At 41.0% G+C, this 18023-nt stretch overlaps 1 protein-coding gene across 1 annotated transcript in view; it reads right to left on the bottom strand.

Moving 5' to 3' along the window:
* The window catches only part of ALDH1A2 (aldehyde dehydrogenase 1 family member A2), a 56343-nt gene extending 46651 nt beyond the window's left edge, over positions 1-9692 (bottom strand). Inside the window, exon 1 of the mRNA XM_083851165.1 lies at positions 9098-9692. Coding sequence (XP_083707291.1) covers positions 9098-9214 — 117 coding nt within the window. The 5' untranslated portion in view covers positions 9215-9692. The remainder of the gene's footprint in view (positions 1-9097) is intronic.
* Positions 9693-18023: the final 8331 nt, after the last annotated feature.

Here is an 18023-nt window from a genome sequence, read left to right as displayed (position 1 = left end):
CTTAGAAACTCCCTGCTTGAAGCTAGGAAATTAAAATCCATAGAATCAGCATGGAGGCTTAAGAATGTGAAAGAGTCAAAGATTTGCATTCCCAAGACTAAAAATGGGAAGCAGAAGCAAGAAAATAAATGGGGTGGCTAAGCAGAAAGATACCAGAGGAAATGCAGGCCAAAAGAAAGACCAAAAAAAAAGAAAGAAAGCGCTAACTTTAAAAGGCTGCAAAACATAAATTGAAAATGAAAAATTGTTACTAAGTATACTGAAGAAAAATATACAAAAAAGATAACACAAATTAAACAGCCAAGAGAAGACTACGTTTAACAAATAAGTAAATACAGTCTGTGGGAGAGCAACTGGATTTTTACAACAACCTGGTTATGAAAGGTAAAAGAAAGGAGACTGAAAATATTCCCAGAAATTGCTGCTCATTTAGAGTGTCATAATTTGGCTATACCAAAGTAGATGATTATTCTGGCCAGAATTTGATGAGCTGTATGGCCAAGGGAAGACAAGCAGAACCATGAGTTTGTACACAGATGACAGGTAAAATACTTGTTCTGGGAATGCATCTTTACTAAAAATCTAACAACAACAATACACCAAAGACCATGCCCAAGATCAGGGTGCTTCAGTCTCAAGTGTGCTGCAAAGAGTCGAATTTCAGTTCCTGAAAGAAATCCCAAATGCTAATTCATCTCAATTCTTCCACTTTACAAGGCTAAGGCATCAGGAATTGCATGAAAGCCACCAAAGATATCCCAGGGTGATAGTGATGATGATGATGTATTAAGTGGTGTTTTTCCCACTGAAGCATGAGAGAGCAATGCTACAGCACAGACCTGAAAGGTCCTTCTATGTGCAGAGGTCCTATTTCAGATGAAATGTAGACCAGCAGACCTGACCGTGTCTAGTCACTTGAAGCCACATTTAAGGCTAGCTGACCTATTCACATGAGGATAGGATTAGCTTCTATATGACTGTCAAGTAACACCTGCATTTACCTGAAAAACAAGTAAATAGTTCTGCTTTGGAAATAAATCAGTTTCACTTCAGAGTGCAGTCTTTGCCTGTGTAAATACGTGTGTTTAAATTTCAATAAGGAAAGGCACTTCCTAAGAACTAGAGTCAAAACTGAGGGGTTTTGTGTGATCATTGCTAGATGACCAAAGCACAATATGAGGATAGTGTCTTCCTCGCATCCTGTTTCCATCTGAGGCCGCAGCCTGTTCTTCCGTGCACCACTTCCTATGTCTTTACAACTGTCCAAATGAATTTTTGTAACACACTTATTTTAAATTGGGGGCATATTGGAAATCCACATGGAAATTAGCAAAGTATATCCTTTCTGTAACCACAACACCTGCTGTTGGCCTCTGCGCAGCTGTGCCACTGGCTTCCGTTTAGGTTCTGAGTACAATTCAAAGTCTTGATTACCCATGAATCCCTCACAGATTAAGGTCTATATACTTGAGTGGTCAGCGCAGTCCCTGTGTTTTAACCTCCAGCTGAGGTCAACTGAGATTGAACTGACCTTAAACATTTTCACGTGGGTCACAGAATTTGATGTAGATGGTTCTCTGCTCTGAAATGTTTTCCCACTTCAGTCCAGCAAAGCTGGAATGCATTGTGTTTCAAGTCATAAGGTAAAAATCTAATTCACTAGGCTCTCTGGGAGAGGAACTGATTTCAAGTGAACGAGAACTAAGTCCTTTTTTTTTTGACAGTTGGAGAGTATTTTGGCAATGATATTGCAGCAACACTGATGTGGCTTCATGTATCATACTTTTAATAATGGAACGTTTCTATATTTAAAGCTTAGTTACACTGTATAACTTAAAATTGATGTGTCACATTCACATCGTGGAGGTAGATTTCTGTTAAAAGTAACAGACAATACTGGTTGGTAGAAATATGTTTTTAGACAAATTCTGAAACACAGAACTTGTGTTTTGGAAAAAAACAAAACAAAACAAACACCAACTGCAAATACACGTATGCAGTCCAAACAGGAATTCATCAATTCGTTTAAATAATCATAAAAGTAATGAATGATTGGGTCCTTAGATGGCAATCATTTTTAAACCTCATCTTTCTTTATATATATATGTTTGGTAATAAGTCTTCACATAGCTATTTATGTGCTTATTTGTGTTCGAATAGGGATGCTAGCACTTGTCTGAGGATTCCTCAGCAGAATCCTCAGAAATCTTGGACAAAATGATAACTTTCTGAACATTTTTCACATCTTTACATATTTATGTTTACACTTACATAGCTTCCTTAAAATGCTGTCTGTATAAATCCATTTTATAAATGCATTTCTTTCAGATGAACTAAAGCTGATGTTTTGGTTACTTGTTTCAGAGAGTAAGTTCTACTCTTTAAAAAAACAAACAGATAAAAACTTGTGTTTTTTAGAAATTGAGAGAATCAAACAATTTGCAAAAAAATAAATAGCAAAATAGTACAGTTCAGTCTTGGCAAAAAAATAGCTGCAAAACTATAATAGAAGAAATGTGACTTCATGTAGGATCAGACTAGGAATTTATTATATGGACCAATGAACTCATCTTTTGTCATTTATCTCTGTAAACCTGTGAGATTTCTTGGAAGATACTTAGTTAAATGAGGAGCAGAGATGAATCAGCAGATATAATTTATTTAGACTTTAAAAAGGCTTTTGATGATAAAGTCCTTAGCAAGAGGCTATTAAGGAAAGTTAGTAACCATATGGTGAAAGATAAAGTTCTGCCATGGATTAAAAAGCGGTTAAGAGATAAGATAAAAAGACTGGAAATAAATGGATAATTCTCCCTGGAAAGAGGTTAATAGCAAGGTGCCCCTTCATTACTGTGACTAGCAATCGATATCATGGTTCACCTGCTTTATCAGATCATTAATAGTAAGGTACATAACTTGTGGATAAAAATACTCAGACTAATCCGAGTACCAAAGAAAGGACTGCTAGTACTGAAATTAAAAGCTATTTGGACAACTTGGGGGTAGATAAAATTTGCCAGAGGTACTAAGTGCAGGGCAGACTGTGTTGGAAGGAAGGGTTCAAATTATTTTTAGATGGTGATATGCTCCCAATGAGCTGCAATGTCTACAGTTAGCTTATTGAAGGCAACTGTTAACATGCATTGTGAAGAAGGGAAGAGGAATAGGTAAGAGTGGTTCCAGTGTATGGTGCTTGCAGGAACAAGCAATTTATGGTAGCAACTAACTTCAAACTGGCAGAGCCCACTAAGGTCTGCAGGGAACAGTCTTGCACTGACAGAGATGGGCTAGCTGAGCCCAGATTATGAAGAATTTTTGGACTGTTGGGATTTTTTAAATCAGAAAATGCAGAAACATCAAGACAGAAATTGAATATGGAAATGTATCAGGCTTCATGAAGCTCTGTAGGAAAAGTTTCTGAAGGACAGAGTGGAATGGATAATTTTTATCAGAATTAAATTGTGTGTTCAAGACACATTATCCCAACTCAGTAGTCCAATCTATACACATCTATAGATTTTAGATCAAATCCTTGCTCTGTCTGACATCAAGAGTATTCCCGGGAGCAGAGACCTGAATTCTGCTTTTCCTGCATGACAGTCCTGCCCACTGGGCTGCCAAGTTCCATCCTAATAAGTACTTACAAGTGGATTATCCAACAGGAGAGAATGAGAGACTCTTCCCAAGGATGGACAGAGCTAAAACTGGGACCTGTCTATAATCAGAAAGTAGGGATCCATACTCAAGTTTCTGCTATGTTCGCTTCAGAAAAGGGGTATGAATTTGGCTCTTCTTCAACTCAGGCATGTGTTTTCATTATTACTGACTTCCTGGCTTTGGTGTGCAAATAAATATATACAACTTTTGTATTGGAGATTTGAAATCATAAACATTTTTGCAAACATTAGAAAAACACCTACTACATAGCTCTTGTCTCTCAGTGTGTCACTTGACATTATCCCCTGGACAAAGATAAGATAATTTCCCCTAGCCAGCAGTATTGTCTGGTACAGCTTGATGCATTGAACCAGTATGCATTTTCCTTGAAGATTCAGTCTTTCCCTAATAATCAGCACAGTGAGAGGCCACTGCTACAACAGTTACCTACTCAATAATATACTAGTTATCTACAGTAGTTTGGGGAGGAAAGAGAGAGTCCTATATTCAGTCTGTTAATTGGAATGAAGAGCATAAGTACTGTGCAATTGCTGTATGGATTGATATGGATCGATGTTTTGTAATACCAGCCACAAAGTACAGACACACTACAAGAGAAATTTAAACCATAAACAATGGTAAATGAAAATACAGTATATACAATAAAACTTAACATATAACAATACAGAGAGACACGTAGTGTCAGCATAGAAGCTGAAATGCTCCACAAAGTGAAAAAAGTAGCTATTCTATTTGATTACTTTTTGTACAACCATCTCTAATTTTCTATGTTTCTCTCGTAACCGGACAGTGCTCACTCAGCTAACCAGAAGGCTAGCTAATTTCTTCAACTATCACTCACTGAATTTGTCTTCAAAAGAAAAGCATTCAAATAGTGAGCTTTTTCAGGGAAAGACAGGCGGAAATAGTGCATATTCATCAGTTACTTAACTAAGTTTTGCCAAAACTTGTCTCCAGTTCAAAAAATGAAAAAGATTCTGCATATTTTTTTAAACGAGGCAGATTTCTCATCACCTATCTTAATGTCAATCTAGAATTTTATCTGGGAAACGCATGCAGGAAATTTTGGTGAAAAGAATTTGCACTGTTTTATAACATTCATTTCTTGGCAATGCCAAGAAAGCACAATGAGAATGAAAACAGAAACTTAGTAACAAAACAGGTCAAACCATAATGCTTATTATATGAGAATTTGAAATGTATTTGTTAGTTCTTGTTTACTCAGAATCAGTTTGCCCACACTTAATACAAACTGCTGTCTACTGTTAGTTTCAGCACTGGGTAAGCTGACAGTCTGGCTAGTTTACCTGCTCTGTGTTTAGAAACTGAACTGGTTTCAGCCGATGGTGTAAGAGTAGAGGCCAACCGTTTTAGACAGGTCAAAAAATATGGCTGTCAATCAATTCACAGGTTATTAGTATACAAACAGTTCTGTACCTCTTCACTGCCACAGCGCTGTAACTTCATCACTTTAGAGCACTTTTTACAAAATGCTCTCAAAGACTGCAATTCTTAAACTTTTCCTTATGCTAAAATTCTTCAGGTCTTTCTCAGACTTTTATCAGTTGGCAAGGAAGAAACAAAACTTAAAACACCCAGCTGGATTAGTGTCCCCAGCATGATGCAAACTGAGCATGTTTGTTCACTGAGTTAGATGAAGTAGTGACAGAGCTAGGAACACAACAGAACCACAGGGTCCTCATTTTATACTAGCTGTCTTTTTAAGTCAGTATGACTTACTAAAACCACTAAGAAAGTACTTTATAAAGCAGATTTGAATATACCGTAACACTGGAAGGATAGCCACATCATGCAGAAACACCTTTTGCCTCTGGAGGCAGGAGGAATTTAGGGGAAGAAAACACTGCAAAGGACTCAATCCATAGGAGTGGTTCCATATCTACTGTCTGACACATGGGACACATTCAAGTCTCAGGAGAATGGAGTTTCATAAGAACATGAAGGAGTAGGGCATCAATATAATACTAAGCTTGGAACCCTCTGATCTCCCTCAGAAGCCAGGAGGTTCTCAGAGACACCAGTTCAGAAGAGTGTTTGCTGTACAGAACATGCTAGTACCTGTCCTTGCTGGATGTCAAGCTATGGTGTATCTCACACAGCTGATACTTCTGAAGCAGCCCATTCTGGGAGAGTTCATGGCACAAAGTTGATACTTGTAGCAGTATAATTTGCTGCCATGGAGAGGGCTATATCCCCCTTGCAAGCCTTCCTACTTACACTTTATGGAGCACAGCACTGCCAACAAGCTCCTGACAGGTCTGAAGAGGTGCTCGGTGTGCCACAGGGCTGTGCAATAATCTATTTCCATGCAATTCTGGAAGATCCCCTGTACTGTAGAAGCAATTCCTCTGCAGATATTAATACTACGAAGTAAAGAATTAAAGTCATCACAATGAAGAGGGAGAGAATGTTGCATGTATCAGTTTTAGTACTTGTCAGCCACACAGAAAAACTTAACTCTGTGTGTTTGAACAATGATCTTCACGCCTGTTCAGAATGTGGCTTTGCACATCCTATTTGCCAATTATTATTATGCACATCTAAAATGCATTATTTATCATAGACCATATCAAAGTATTAAAAGGTGGGAAAAATATTTCCAACGTCTCATTTTTTAAAGAAGCACAGACTGACTCCCAATATTGAAGTCACAACAACGTGCTGCACATATTAATATAAAAACAGGCATCATGTAATTTCCATCACTAATTGGATACATTTTTTCTGACCAATGAAAACCACATTGCCTTGGTGTTCTACACCAGGTATAACAGATCAGAAGGACTTAACACAGTTTTCTGCTCATTTCAGAGAGCCCAGAGGAATGTCACAGAAGTTCTATTAATTCTGCTAAATAATCAAATACATGAAAACTGCAAATACATGGGAAGTATTCTATCTGTGTTCTTGAAATAAATTGTCATAGTCTTTGCAAGGATACTGCAATATTTTAAAGGTTAATGAGTAATCTTATTTTTTCCACTATACATTACATATCTTAACAAATCTTGTTTAGGGATTCCTGGAACTTTAATATGTTCTGTCCTAACAAAATTGTCTTAACTATTTTCCAATTTTAGAATTCCAAAAATCGAATTTAATTAGCAAAGCATATTTTAAAATTACTTTACATTGTTTAAGTGTCCACAGGTACCTCTATTTTTTTTAATGAATTAATTCCCAAACGGTTAAGATTTTACATTCAAAGACAGCTGTAATAAAGAGTTCAAGAATTCTGGGTCCTGGATGTGTATTTAAAATTCTCAGCTAACAAGCAGGAGAGAGGCCGCTAGGAATGCTTACAGATGTCTGATTTTAAAAGGTTTGAGGTTTTTTTGGTTTTGTTTTTGGTAAATTTATTTAGTCTAATGTTATTTATTGTTTATGGCAGTTGTTTGGCATTTAAGACATGAAGTGACCACTCCCCCAAATGAAAGAATCAAGTTACAATCCCCCAAATGAAAGAATCAAGTTACAATCCATTATTTCATTTTTGATTGTTTTTCTTTGTAATAGGTGGGAAAGGGGATCCTGGATAAAAGTCCTGCCCAAGACAAGACTCCAAACTGAAGACTCCTATTATCTATAAATCACTTGTATTTCCTGCGGAGAAAAAGGAGGGAAGAAAGAGACAGAAAAACAGAGACAGAGGATATACCAAGTGAAATATTCAATACTTGTCCTAAACACAATTTCTCTCATAAGCAGTAAGGAATTACCTGATACCTCAAAACTAAGTCTAGAAGAAATGTGTTGCTGCTGTTTTTGGTTTAATATTGAAAACAAATAACTTTTTTTTTACTTGTTCCAGTAGGATAAGATGTGTAACATCTTACATATTTCTGAGATGATGGCAGTATATACTATGAATCATTAAAGGTTACTGTCCAGCTTACTTCCTCATAAAGAAGATATGGCTGTTAATGACTGCTCTATTTTTGAAAGATTTTTGAACGAATTCTCTAGTTTTAAAATGAAGAAATGCAAGTATTCTTTCTGTGTAAACCGACTGTGATACTACTAGCAGATATTACCCACTGAGGCTTATTTTAAACTGAAACCAGCAATAAATAAAATTAATGCCACGTACTGTTTGCATAGTATCATCGCTCCCAAAGAGTAACACCACACAACCTCAAATAACTACATTCCTAATTTATTTAAACTATTTTCAAATAAATTATATGCAAGAAAACCTGCATCTTTAAATTTGCATATTGCAATTCTCATTAAAATGTAACAGAATCTAAAAGAGTTGATTTTCCTCTGAAACATTCTTCTAGAACATGGAATAGCTGTAACAAATTAGAAGACAATTTTGGCACCCACTTAAAAAAAGAGAAAAGATGAAAAGCTTTCAAAGTGATGATATGGAAGACAAAAAATACACTACATTGGCCAAAATGAGTTTCCTACCAGTTTTAAAGCTCCTGAAGTTGTATTTCCAGTAGATAAAAATGTTGTCACCTTTTTCCAGGGCTGATGTGCTTTATTTTCTTAAGTTTCTCAGCAATTAGAAACAAAGTCTGACACACTGTAACCTGTTCACACATTTGAAACTTCTCCAGTAGGAATGAAAGTATTCTTTAATTAAAGGTACTGAAGATGCAAAGATTCAAAACATAACAAATTTATAAATTCAAATTGCATTGACAAACAAATGACCATTGTTAAAGTCCATTTTAATCTACAAAAACGATGTAGTCCCATAATATAGCAAAGAAAAGCAGCAGATTTTTCTACATTGACCCGATGGGTTGATTGTTAACCCCCCTCTTTATGAAAATTAGTCTGAAACGTTAGTAGGAAAAAATATCCCCTCTCGCAATACTGTTCAAGGGTGTATTCAGGAAGTTAGTAAAGAGACCTGTTCCAGTGCTGTAACAACCTGGCAGTGTTAAGAGTCCTCCAGGAATTGTAAAAGAGTCCCTTGGGTACACAGGCTAATTCAAGAAAGAAAACATTTTTATTTTCTGATTGAGAAATATGGGTACGTATAGTAACTTCCTCTGAATTACATCAAAAGCAACCAAAACATTAGAGGGCTAGTGATTTTGCACTGTGAATAAAGCCCAACAGCTCTGTAGAAAATGCTACATTTAAAGGGAAGTGGCAAAGCCAGTCCCAACAGATCTCATTTGATTTTCTATTATCCTGTGTTTTTTCAGATGATTACAGGGCTAAAAATCTGTTTCCCATATTACAGATTCAAGGCAGTCTTTATACATATATACATATATTTGTTTTGTTTTGTTTCCTTGCCTTTTTGTTTGTTTGTTTGTTTTTTGATCTCAGAGCTGAACTTGGTTAGGGCAGACTGAAATTGATTTTAAGCAAAATCCCTTCTTTGGAGGGAAAGCCATGAATCTCCCTGCCAGAACAAATGAACACAACTTACCTTGGTGTATTTGATTTCAAGGTTGAGAGTGGGAGAAGGCAGCAGATGCAGAGATGCCATCAGAGCTGCAGGATCTGCCTTCACCTCCCCTGGCATCTCAATTTTACTGGAAGTCATAGTCTTGGGGGGGGGGGGGGGTTATAGTACAGCCGAGCCCCCCGCTCTGACCTGATGTTGTGTTGTGCTTTGGGTTTCCCCCCCCCCCCCCCCGCCTCGAAAGCCCGGCGCTGAAGATGTTGCTCTCGTCCCCTGTATATAGGCAGGTGTCAAGCCGGGGCTCTTCTTATTGGACATGGGGGCAGAGGCAGGGGGGCAGGTCCGTCCTACCTAGGGCGAGAGCGGCACAGCCCCGCTCACACGCGCGGCGCAGCCGCGGCTCCCCGCAGGCCTCCGCCGGGTGCTGGGCTCCCGCCGGCCCCGCACCATCCCCGCACCATCCCGCACCGCCCCATCCCGCACCGGCCGCCGGGGACTTCCCCGCCGATGCTCGTGGGGACGGTCCAGAGGAGCGGGACCGGGGAACGCCGCGGGGGGAGCACCACAGCCGCGGTGTCCCCGCTCTCCGCTCCGCGCCGGGAGACGCCAGCCCCGGCCCCGCGCAGCCCCGCCCGGGGCAACCCACGGGCACGGCACCGCGCAGCGCCGGCGGCCGGTCCCCCGCGCTCGCGCTGCGGTGCCCCCTCAGGCGCAGAGCCTCTCGGGCGGCGGGCAGCGGGCGGCCCCTCACGGCGGAGGGCGCTGCCCCCGGGCTGGCGGGGCCGAGCCGGCCCCCCCGGGTCATCGCTCCCGGCCCCCGCCCGGCCGCCCCCGTCCTCCCGCCGCTCTCCCCGCGGGACGCGGCCCCTCCGCGTCGGCCGTGAGGGGAGGGCCCGGCCCGGCGCCTCTCCTCGCCGCTTCCCGCCCGCGGCCCTGCGGCAGACGCCCCCGCCCGCCGCCGCCCTACCTGCCGCCGCGCCGGCCCCGGCCCCGTCCCGCTCGCGGTCCTCGTCCGCCTGCTGCCCCCTGCCGGCCGCGCGCCCCCCGCCGCCCGCCGCTACGGCAGGGGGCCCCCGCCGCCCGCGCGGCGCCGCCTCGCGCCCCGCCGCGCCCGGACCCTGCGCGCGTCGGCGGCCCTGCCCGCCGCGACATGGCCGCCGCCGCGGGGGCCGGCTCCCCTCGCCCCGGGACACGCTTCCCTCCTGCTGTGCGCTGCGCGGCGCCGCCCCGGCCCGCCCGGTGCACGTTGCCCGTTTTCCAGAGGCCCGCACGCTGCGGGTGCGCGGGCTGCTGCAGGCCCGGACCCCCGTGTGGCCCCAGAGCGAGGGGCTGCCGACCCCGTCTGTGCCCGCGCTGCGCTCAGGAAGGAGAGCAGGCAGCAGGGCAAGGCCCGCAGCCCAGCCGCAGCTTTCTCCTTTCCTTAAAGTTCTGTGCAGAAGGAAGAGGACTAGAGGCTGGAACAATTTGTTCGAGCAACAGCCACCTGTTCCTTTCTGCGGGAGGCCACATGCTGCCCGAGGCCGGGCATGTCACACAGTGGGTTTCTGAGAAGCCCGCAGCCAAATGGAGCCCGGTGCCGTGCTCCCCATGTCCGGCTCCCCATGTCAGGCTCGTCACGCGCACCCCGAGCAGCACGTGTGCCCTGGCCATCTGTCCCGGCTAGCTGGGTGAAACAGCACGTGGCAGTGGGCTGAGGGAAGTCGGAAATGTGTGGCCAAAGCCCTACACTCTCTCTGGTCAGAACTTCTAGGCAGAAAATACGTGAAGTGCCCACGATTTTTGTCACTTCAGGCAAAATCAGTAAGTTCTCTTTCCTGATGCAAACACTCCCAACATTTTGAAACCGATCAGATACCGTGTTTGCAGACAGTATGTTTGCAGTTATAACATTGCAGGTAGATAAACAGAGAAAGGACACCAAAGCATACAACTGTCCAAAGCTGGCACAAACAAAGCAGCAAGAAATATGCCACATGACCTTTTTATTGACTTAGTCCAGAATAAACGAGGATCTGGCCATGTTTTGATTTTGTTACAATATCCGTTACGTTGACTCCATGGATATTCCTTGCTCCTTGTTTTACTGGCTCACAGATAATTAGAAAGGCAGTCAGTGCACCCTTAGTGTTTGTACAGGAGCACGGGACAAAGATTGCTTCCGCACAGGCATGTACACAGGATCCAGAGTGCCATTTAAGGCATTTCTGTGTTAACGTGTACTTCTGTAAATCTCCAGCTCAATAATGAAGAAGGAAACTGCAGATTTTGCTTTCTGTCATTTTTCATACATTTTTCATACTTCTTCCCCCCCCCCCCCCCCGACAGAGGAAATGGATCCAAAATACTGTGCTGTAATGTGACACGCAGAGCTGTCAAATTGTGACACTTGGGATAAGTGAGACTTTTAAACGTCAGAAATTCAGTTTTTAATGGCACCCTGGCAACAAGACCTAACACTTCATCACAAGGATGACACATTCTAAAAGCTGTTTTAAAATAAATCAGAGTGGAGATGTGTTCCTTCAAAAACAGACTGCATTAAACAGGTTTGAGGAATGAGAGAACTGTACAACAGTTTCATTCTTAAATTGAGTCAATGAAGTTTGCAGGAGATTTTGGTGAGACGGGATTCTAGTGCATCTGGAGATGCAGTTCAAACCCACATAATTAGGAGCAGCGTAAGCTCCTAATTGTCACCAACCTCCTGTGACTCTGTTTCTCAGCGTCCTGAGCCTCCAGTGACTCTTTGTTGTACAAACCATGCTTCTCTTACGTCTAAAAGCAATTCAGAGTGCAAAAGATCTCACAGCTGACTCACCTGCAGACTGCCACCTAAACCCCGCCAGCGTTCCCCGAGTGGCGAATGGCACCGCACTTACCGTGCTGCAGCTTCTGGTCTACAGCCAGCAGAACGTGGCAGACACCTGCCTTCGCTCTTCCCGACAGTGGGTGTCCAACTGGGTTTTCTCTTCCTCCACCTGGAAAGACAAACGATGTAGGCCTTAGAGCCAAGACCGCAACTGGGTTCTCATCAAGTGCAACAGCAGCTTTGCCAAACAGCATTCGGAGCGAGGTCTGTGACACAATGTGGGACACACTGGTGAATCCAGCTTGGTGAGCTGGTTCAGCCCTTCAGCACTACCCTAGCTTCTATATGATAGCAAACTGAGATATGGCTTCAGATCATGCAAGTTAATAGTTAATTATTAATATTTAATGCAATTTCCTTGTAGGAGGGATTGCTACCACTATTGCCTTGGACATTAGGACAATAACTCAGTAATAACAATGAATACAGAGGTAAAATGATCTAATTTGTGGAAGAAAAAACACCACTGAAATGGACAGTGGATACAGTGACCCAAAAATTACAGAGGTATTCTCTCTCACTACTTCAATTCCTTGCTCCATTAATATTTCTTATGCTCCTTAGTGAGCTCCAGACTCTTTCTAAGCACTGACACACACAAAGGAACTGAATCACATCGTTTTGTCAGACACTTCCAGTGACTCATTTCGAGATCAGCTTCAAAACCTGTCCCCCAGTGATTCTGATCTGACCCCTAAGTTCTATTCTATACATAGTTCTCTCAGCTGTCTTTCTGGTGTTTAGCAGTGTTATCTCTGGCTCCTCATACAAATTCAGTATTGATTGAGAGAGCCTGCTCCTCTTCACCCTTTGCCTTATGCATCCGTAAATGTCCCTCCCGTTTCCTATGTGCTTTAGAAATCAATTCTGGGGGGAAAATAGGGGCCAAAAAGAAACTTCCACTAACTTATTTTTCAGCTCAGATTTGCACTTTTGAAATCTGAACTTCATGTTCTGATATATACAGTAAAAGCTTCAGCCTCAGGTGTCCTATTTTAATTGCCTGCTATTTTCATTACTGACTATGATGGCAGCAAATGCTCTTCAGGAGATAGTTGTATTTTAATTTATCTGCAAATATAAATCACACATTATAGCACTTTTTTTCCTCTAGGTTAATTGAATCAATTCTCTAAATGTCTCTAAGCCTGATCATTTGAAAGAGGTTCGCTGTTTGAAATCTTTTAAGAATTATGGCCCTTGAATTGCGCACAGAATGGTATCAGTCCTTGCTCTAGACAGAGGTATTTTATACATAGAAGGTAAAGAGTAATACATATAAGCAATATTATCTGTAAAGTAACACCCATAATACTGGGATGAATCTAGAAAGATATTATGACAGAAATGTTTCAAATATCCCAATTAATTCATTGTCTTAATATTATAAGTCTTGTTAATAATTGCTTAATAATGGGTCTGGATATATTTTATGTTCTAAAATCTACTTTTATTTTCTTTATTTCTACATTACATTTAACATTAAAAAAAAAGAAAAAGTAAAAGCTGATATCAAGAACAACCATTTTTTATTACTGAAAATCCAGGAATGGCCAGTGAAGAAAACTTGATTTACGTAGTTTTTACTAAAAATAAATCCAACAGATCAGTTTTCTGTCCTGTGATATTGGCCATTTTATACCAGTAGAACTGTAAATTGCTGCTATGTTAGATTCAGTCCTAAATTTAAACCTGGATTTAAGCAAGCCACACATAATTCATTTACAGTGACGGTGATGAGACAGAATGTGCTTGGAAAGACTGTCAGTGTTTGGCTCATTTTTAGAAATGAGTCCGTTTCAAAAATTAATATTATGGGTTAAGTCCACACTTGAAATGCAGCATGTCCCACACCAGACAATTGTGCAGGAGGCCCGTTTTGCCTGTGATGGAGTAAACCCAAGATGCAGCTCCTCAAGTCTGAAGTCTTCCTGAGCCCATCCAGCCCACAGTGCTTGGCTGGTCACCACCGTGCAGCAGCTCACCACCCGCTCTACAAAGCAGCACCCATCTTTTTCCACAGAGTGGACAGGTGGTGAGGGGCTGTGCCTCGGGACAGTGCTGTAAAGAACACTTGCTAATAACTGGGAAGATAACACGCAACATGCTTCTGAGCTGTAGGAACTCTGTCCTGAGTTTAAATACATAACACACCCTCCTATTGTGAATTTCTCTTCAATTTACCTGTTTGAATTTATTATTTGTAAAACACATCAAGCCTCAAATGGATTGACCTTCTCCTAATGTACATTACCTAATGAATGGATGCAATTAACTAATTCATATTGGACTATTGCACTTTCCAGGTCACATTTATCATCACTAAATGTGTGATCTAGTTTGCAAGTTTAAATTTTTTATTATTACCCTTTAAACTAAAGAAATAAGTCTTATATTTAATTACCTGAACTTACATATTCAATTAATAGCTTAATTAACTTAATGAATATGGATACAGCACAGAAGTACCAAAAGATTGCTGCTTGGATGTGCTCCTAAGTACACTCTATAACGGGCATGCTCTGAACCTCAGAACAATTTTTTCTATTATTATTATTTTTATTAAAAATTTTGGCTGGGAAATTCCAAAGGAATTGGGCCTGACAATCCAACATTCCTATACAGGGGCCCGAGACAGTTTTATCACCTATATTGTTAGCATTTCATATGTAAAGACAATCCCAGAAGCAAAGCTTACATTTCTGCAAAGAGGATTTAAACATTCAAATGTGAATCATTCTGACTGAAAGGGAATTAAAATAATGAAAAACAAGCAGAACAGCACCTCACTTACTAAAGGACAAAGGACGAATGTTTAGAGCATGGAAGCAAAACAAACAAATACTCTCCTTGTGGGACTGAGGCAAGAAAGCACCAGGGACAGCATCTCTTACAGAAAACACTTCTGTAATGGAGTGCAGAAATGTGGCTAGATGGCAATGAATCTGGGGGGTGCACTTGGAGTGGGAGACAGCTGAAGGTAAGTGGGTCAGCAAGTCAGATGAAGGAAACACTGTCATTTTCCTGTGGTTCAGAACCATGAATCTGCTGTCATACTTAGCTACATTTATTTGTTTGCCAAACATTATTTTGTCTTTTTGCCAGTGGAGTCAAATCTGTAATTACCATTGACTTTTATATATCTTTTTTATTATTTAGGCAGGTTCAGATCTGCTTTTCACAACCCTACAGTTCTACTGGTAGCCATAGTAAGGCACAGGGTGTTTGTTACTATAGGGAATGTGTGCCCTGTAGAAAGGTATAAGGTTTTGACGATGTATCCCATTCCAGTTAAGAAAACACGGGGCTTAGATCAATGCAAGCCCATAGGATGTACTTTGAGCTTTTCTTCATACAGCATGGGTACAGTTACCAAGAAATCTATTATTTTTAAAAGCAAAGCTGAATTTAAAAATTCAATCTTAATTTTGAGGGCTTTTTATACAGAAACATGATGTAGAAAAAGTTATTCTAAAAAGTACATGCTGTCAATCACCTTTCCTTGCACTTACTTTTCATGTACATTAACTGTTCCAAAAAAGGGAAAGCACAGGAAAAAAGAGCAGGGAATATAGGGCTATAATGAAGTGCCTATATAGGCTATAATGAAGTGCCTGTACTAAATTGATTTATTCTCCAAAGGCAATATTTTTCTTGTATTGAAATAGCTTTTTCCCAGATGCATTCAGAAAGTCAGACCTGCCCATACTGTCACCTGCCAGAGAAGCTTACACTAGAACCGAATCCAGCACATGTAGAGGGAAGCACAGCCTAGTGCAGCAGATAACGCCAGTGCACGTAACCACCCGTACAGCATTTCCCTAACACTCTCCTGTTTGGCAGCACTGACAGTCCTGTCCCAGAGCCATTCAGTGTGGAATGTTATCTGTTCCCCACTGTGCCAGCAGGACTCCACAGTGCAGCAGTGCATCACACAGCTATTGCAGAGATTCAACCAACTTGGAAACTCAGGGCCTATTATACGCAGACACGTCTGTACAATTTTTTTGATTTTTTTCACAAAACTATTGAAATTTACTATCATCAATTACATACAAATATATGTAACATATACTTGTGCAACATATCAGTTATGCACTGAGGTGTGATAGCGTGCCCAGCCAATCAAGAACAAAGAAAAGTTTTGGGTCCTGCTTTAAAGGAAGTCCAATTTAATTCTCACTGAAATCAACATCAGTTACAGTGGACTTCAATAAGCTTTGAAGGAGGCCTCACACATTACTGGCAGAAAGTTTGAAACACACATGTGGTGTCTATTTGATCTCATATTCATGATCTGGACAAAATGTTTTATCTGGACACTGAGAATACAGAAACAGAGAAGAAAGTACAAAGAAATTCTCAGTGGGTCACCTTGTGTGCCCTACTGCTCCCTCCAAGGTGGGCCCAGCTAAACCTGAGCTTCACATTGCAGATGCCTGCTTCTATGAGCGCTTATTCACCAGGGACTAGACCAGAGACAGAAGATGATCAGAAAGCACAGGAACTAAAGAAATGTTTTTTTTTGTGTACTCAAAAACATTAGAACGCTGAATTACAGTACGTTCAGATCATCCTCACTTACATTTTTTGAGTTCCCCAGCAGCAGGATCAATAAATAAAACAGAAAATGTCCTTTAAGTACCACGCAGCAGTTTCTGTAGGAAAATATAAATATAAACATAAACAGAAATATAAATATAAATTAGGCAAAGGCATTTATAAAGGAACATGTATTACAGTGGACATACTCATTCAGATTTTATTCAATTCAACTAAAATCAGCAGATTTAGACAAAAATAATTTGGCACATATTATTACAGTACAAAAAAAAAGTTTTATATTTATAGCCTTGGTGTCCCAAGCTGTGTTGGTTTAGGTTTTATTACATCAGTAATAACAATTTATGTGATACTCCGAATAATGTAGTTTTAAAAATTCAGTACAGTATATCCTGTTACTCATGGGATGTAAACTGTGGGAGCTATGTGTATTATTCTCTACTTTGCTATTTCTGTAGGAGTGAAGATTACTCATAAAAATGGTTAGGTTATATACACTGTTTGAATTCCTACTCCACTTGAATCCAGGTGAGGAGAAGAAATAGTTCAGTTCAGACTGCCTTGGGGGCAAGGGTCCCAAGGGTCTCAGTCTTCTGATCTAAGGTCACACATTCAAGCATGAACAATAATATCAACATGCTTTTTGACATCTCTAAAGAATGCCAATAGATTTGTGAGGCATAACCTCCCTTACCAGAAACCATTTGATGCTTCTACGGACTATTAGCTATATCTGTGTCTATTGATTTTTTTCTTTACTACAGTTCATCTGATTTCCCTGGTATGGAAGTCAGACTGACAGTTCTGTAGTTCCCATGATCACCCTTGGAGCCCTCTTTTAAGAGACCAGTGGATCAGTGCTAGATTTCCTATGTTCCAGTTTGCTGGCATTAAGATCGAATACAGCAAAAAAAACCAACCCGCTGGTACTAGCACTTGAATAACAGAACATTTGAATTCCTTGAGGGAATTCTGCACAGCTCCAGCAATTAGTCACTGTTTAACATATCAATTTCTCCTATATTCTGTCCTACTGAGAATTCATTTTAGGACAGTTCCTCATGCTCAGCCCACCTGAAGTTTGGTTCTTTAGCAAGGCAAAAAAATTCTTTTAGCTTTTCTGCTGAGTTGACCACCTTAAATGCTTCTTCTACACTTTCATCCTCTATAGCTTTACGTACTTTCTTCCAGGACTCCTCTGTGGAAGAAATTTGAAAAAGTTGGTATCACTCCTACATTCTTGTCAAGGTGCTCCTTAAAATCTTTTTGGTAACCTATGTTGTGATTCCACATTTAAGATGACAGTTTGTACTACTTTCTATGATCCTCGTTTATATATGACTTCCATTTTTGAAAGTTGTCCGCAATTTCTTCCCTCAGACTACACAGCTGTTCCTACTTAGAGGTGGCACAGCTATTATCCTTACCATTGTGACACTGGGAGCAGGGCCCAGGTAAGGGAGATTGGCAGAGAACAGTAATCACTGTGCTATTTTCTTTTCATTGTTCAGCCACGTT

The sequence above is a fragment of the Anser anser genome, assembly GCF_964211835.1.
Source record: "Anser anser genome assembly, chromosome: 10".
NCBI classification, from domain to species: Eukaryota; Metazoa; Chordata; class Aves; order Anseriformes; family Anatidae; genus Anser; species Anser anser.
The sequence above is the reverse complement of the archived record's forward strand: the minus strand, read 5'-3'. Positions and strand labels throughout refer to the sequence as shown.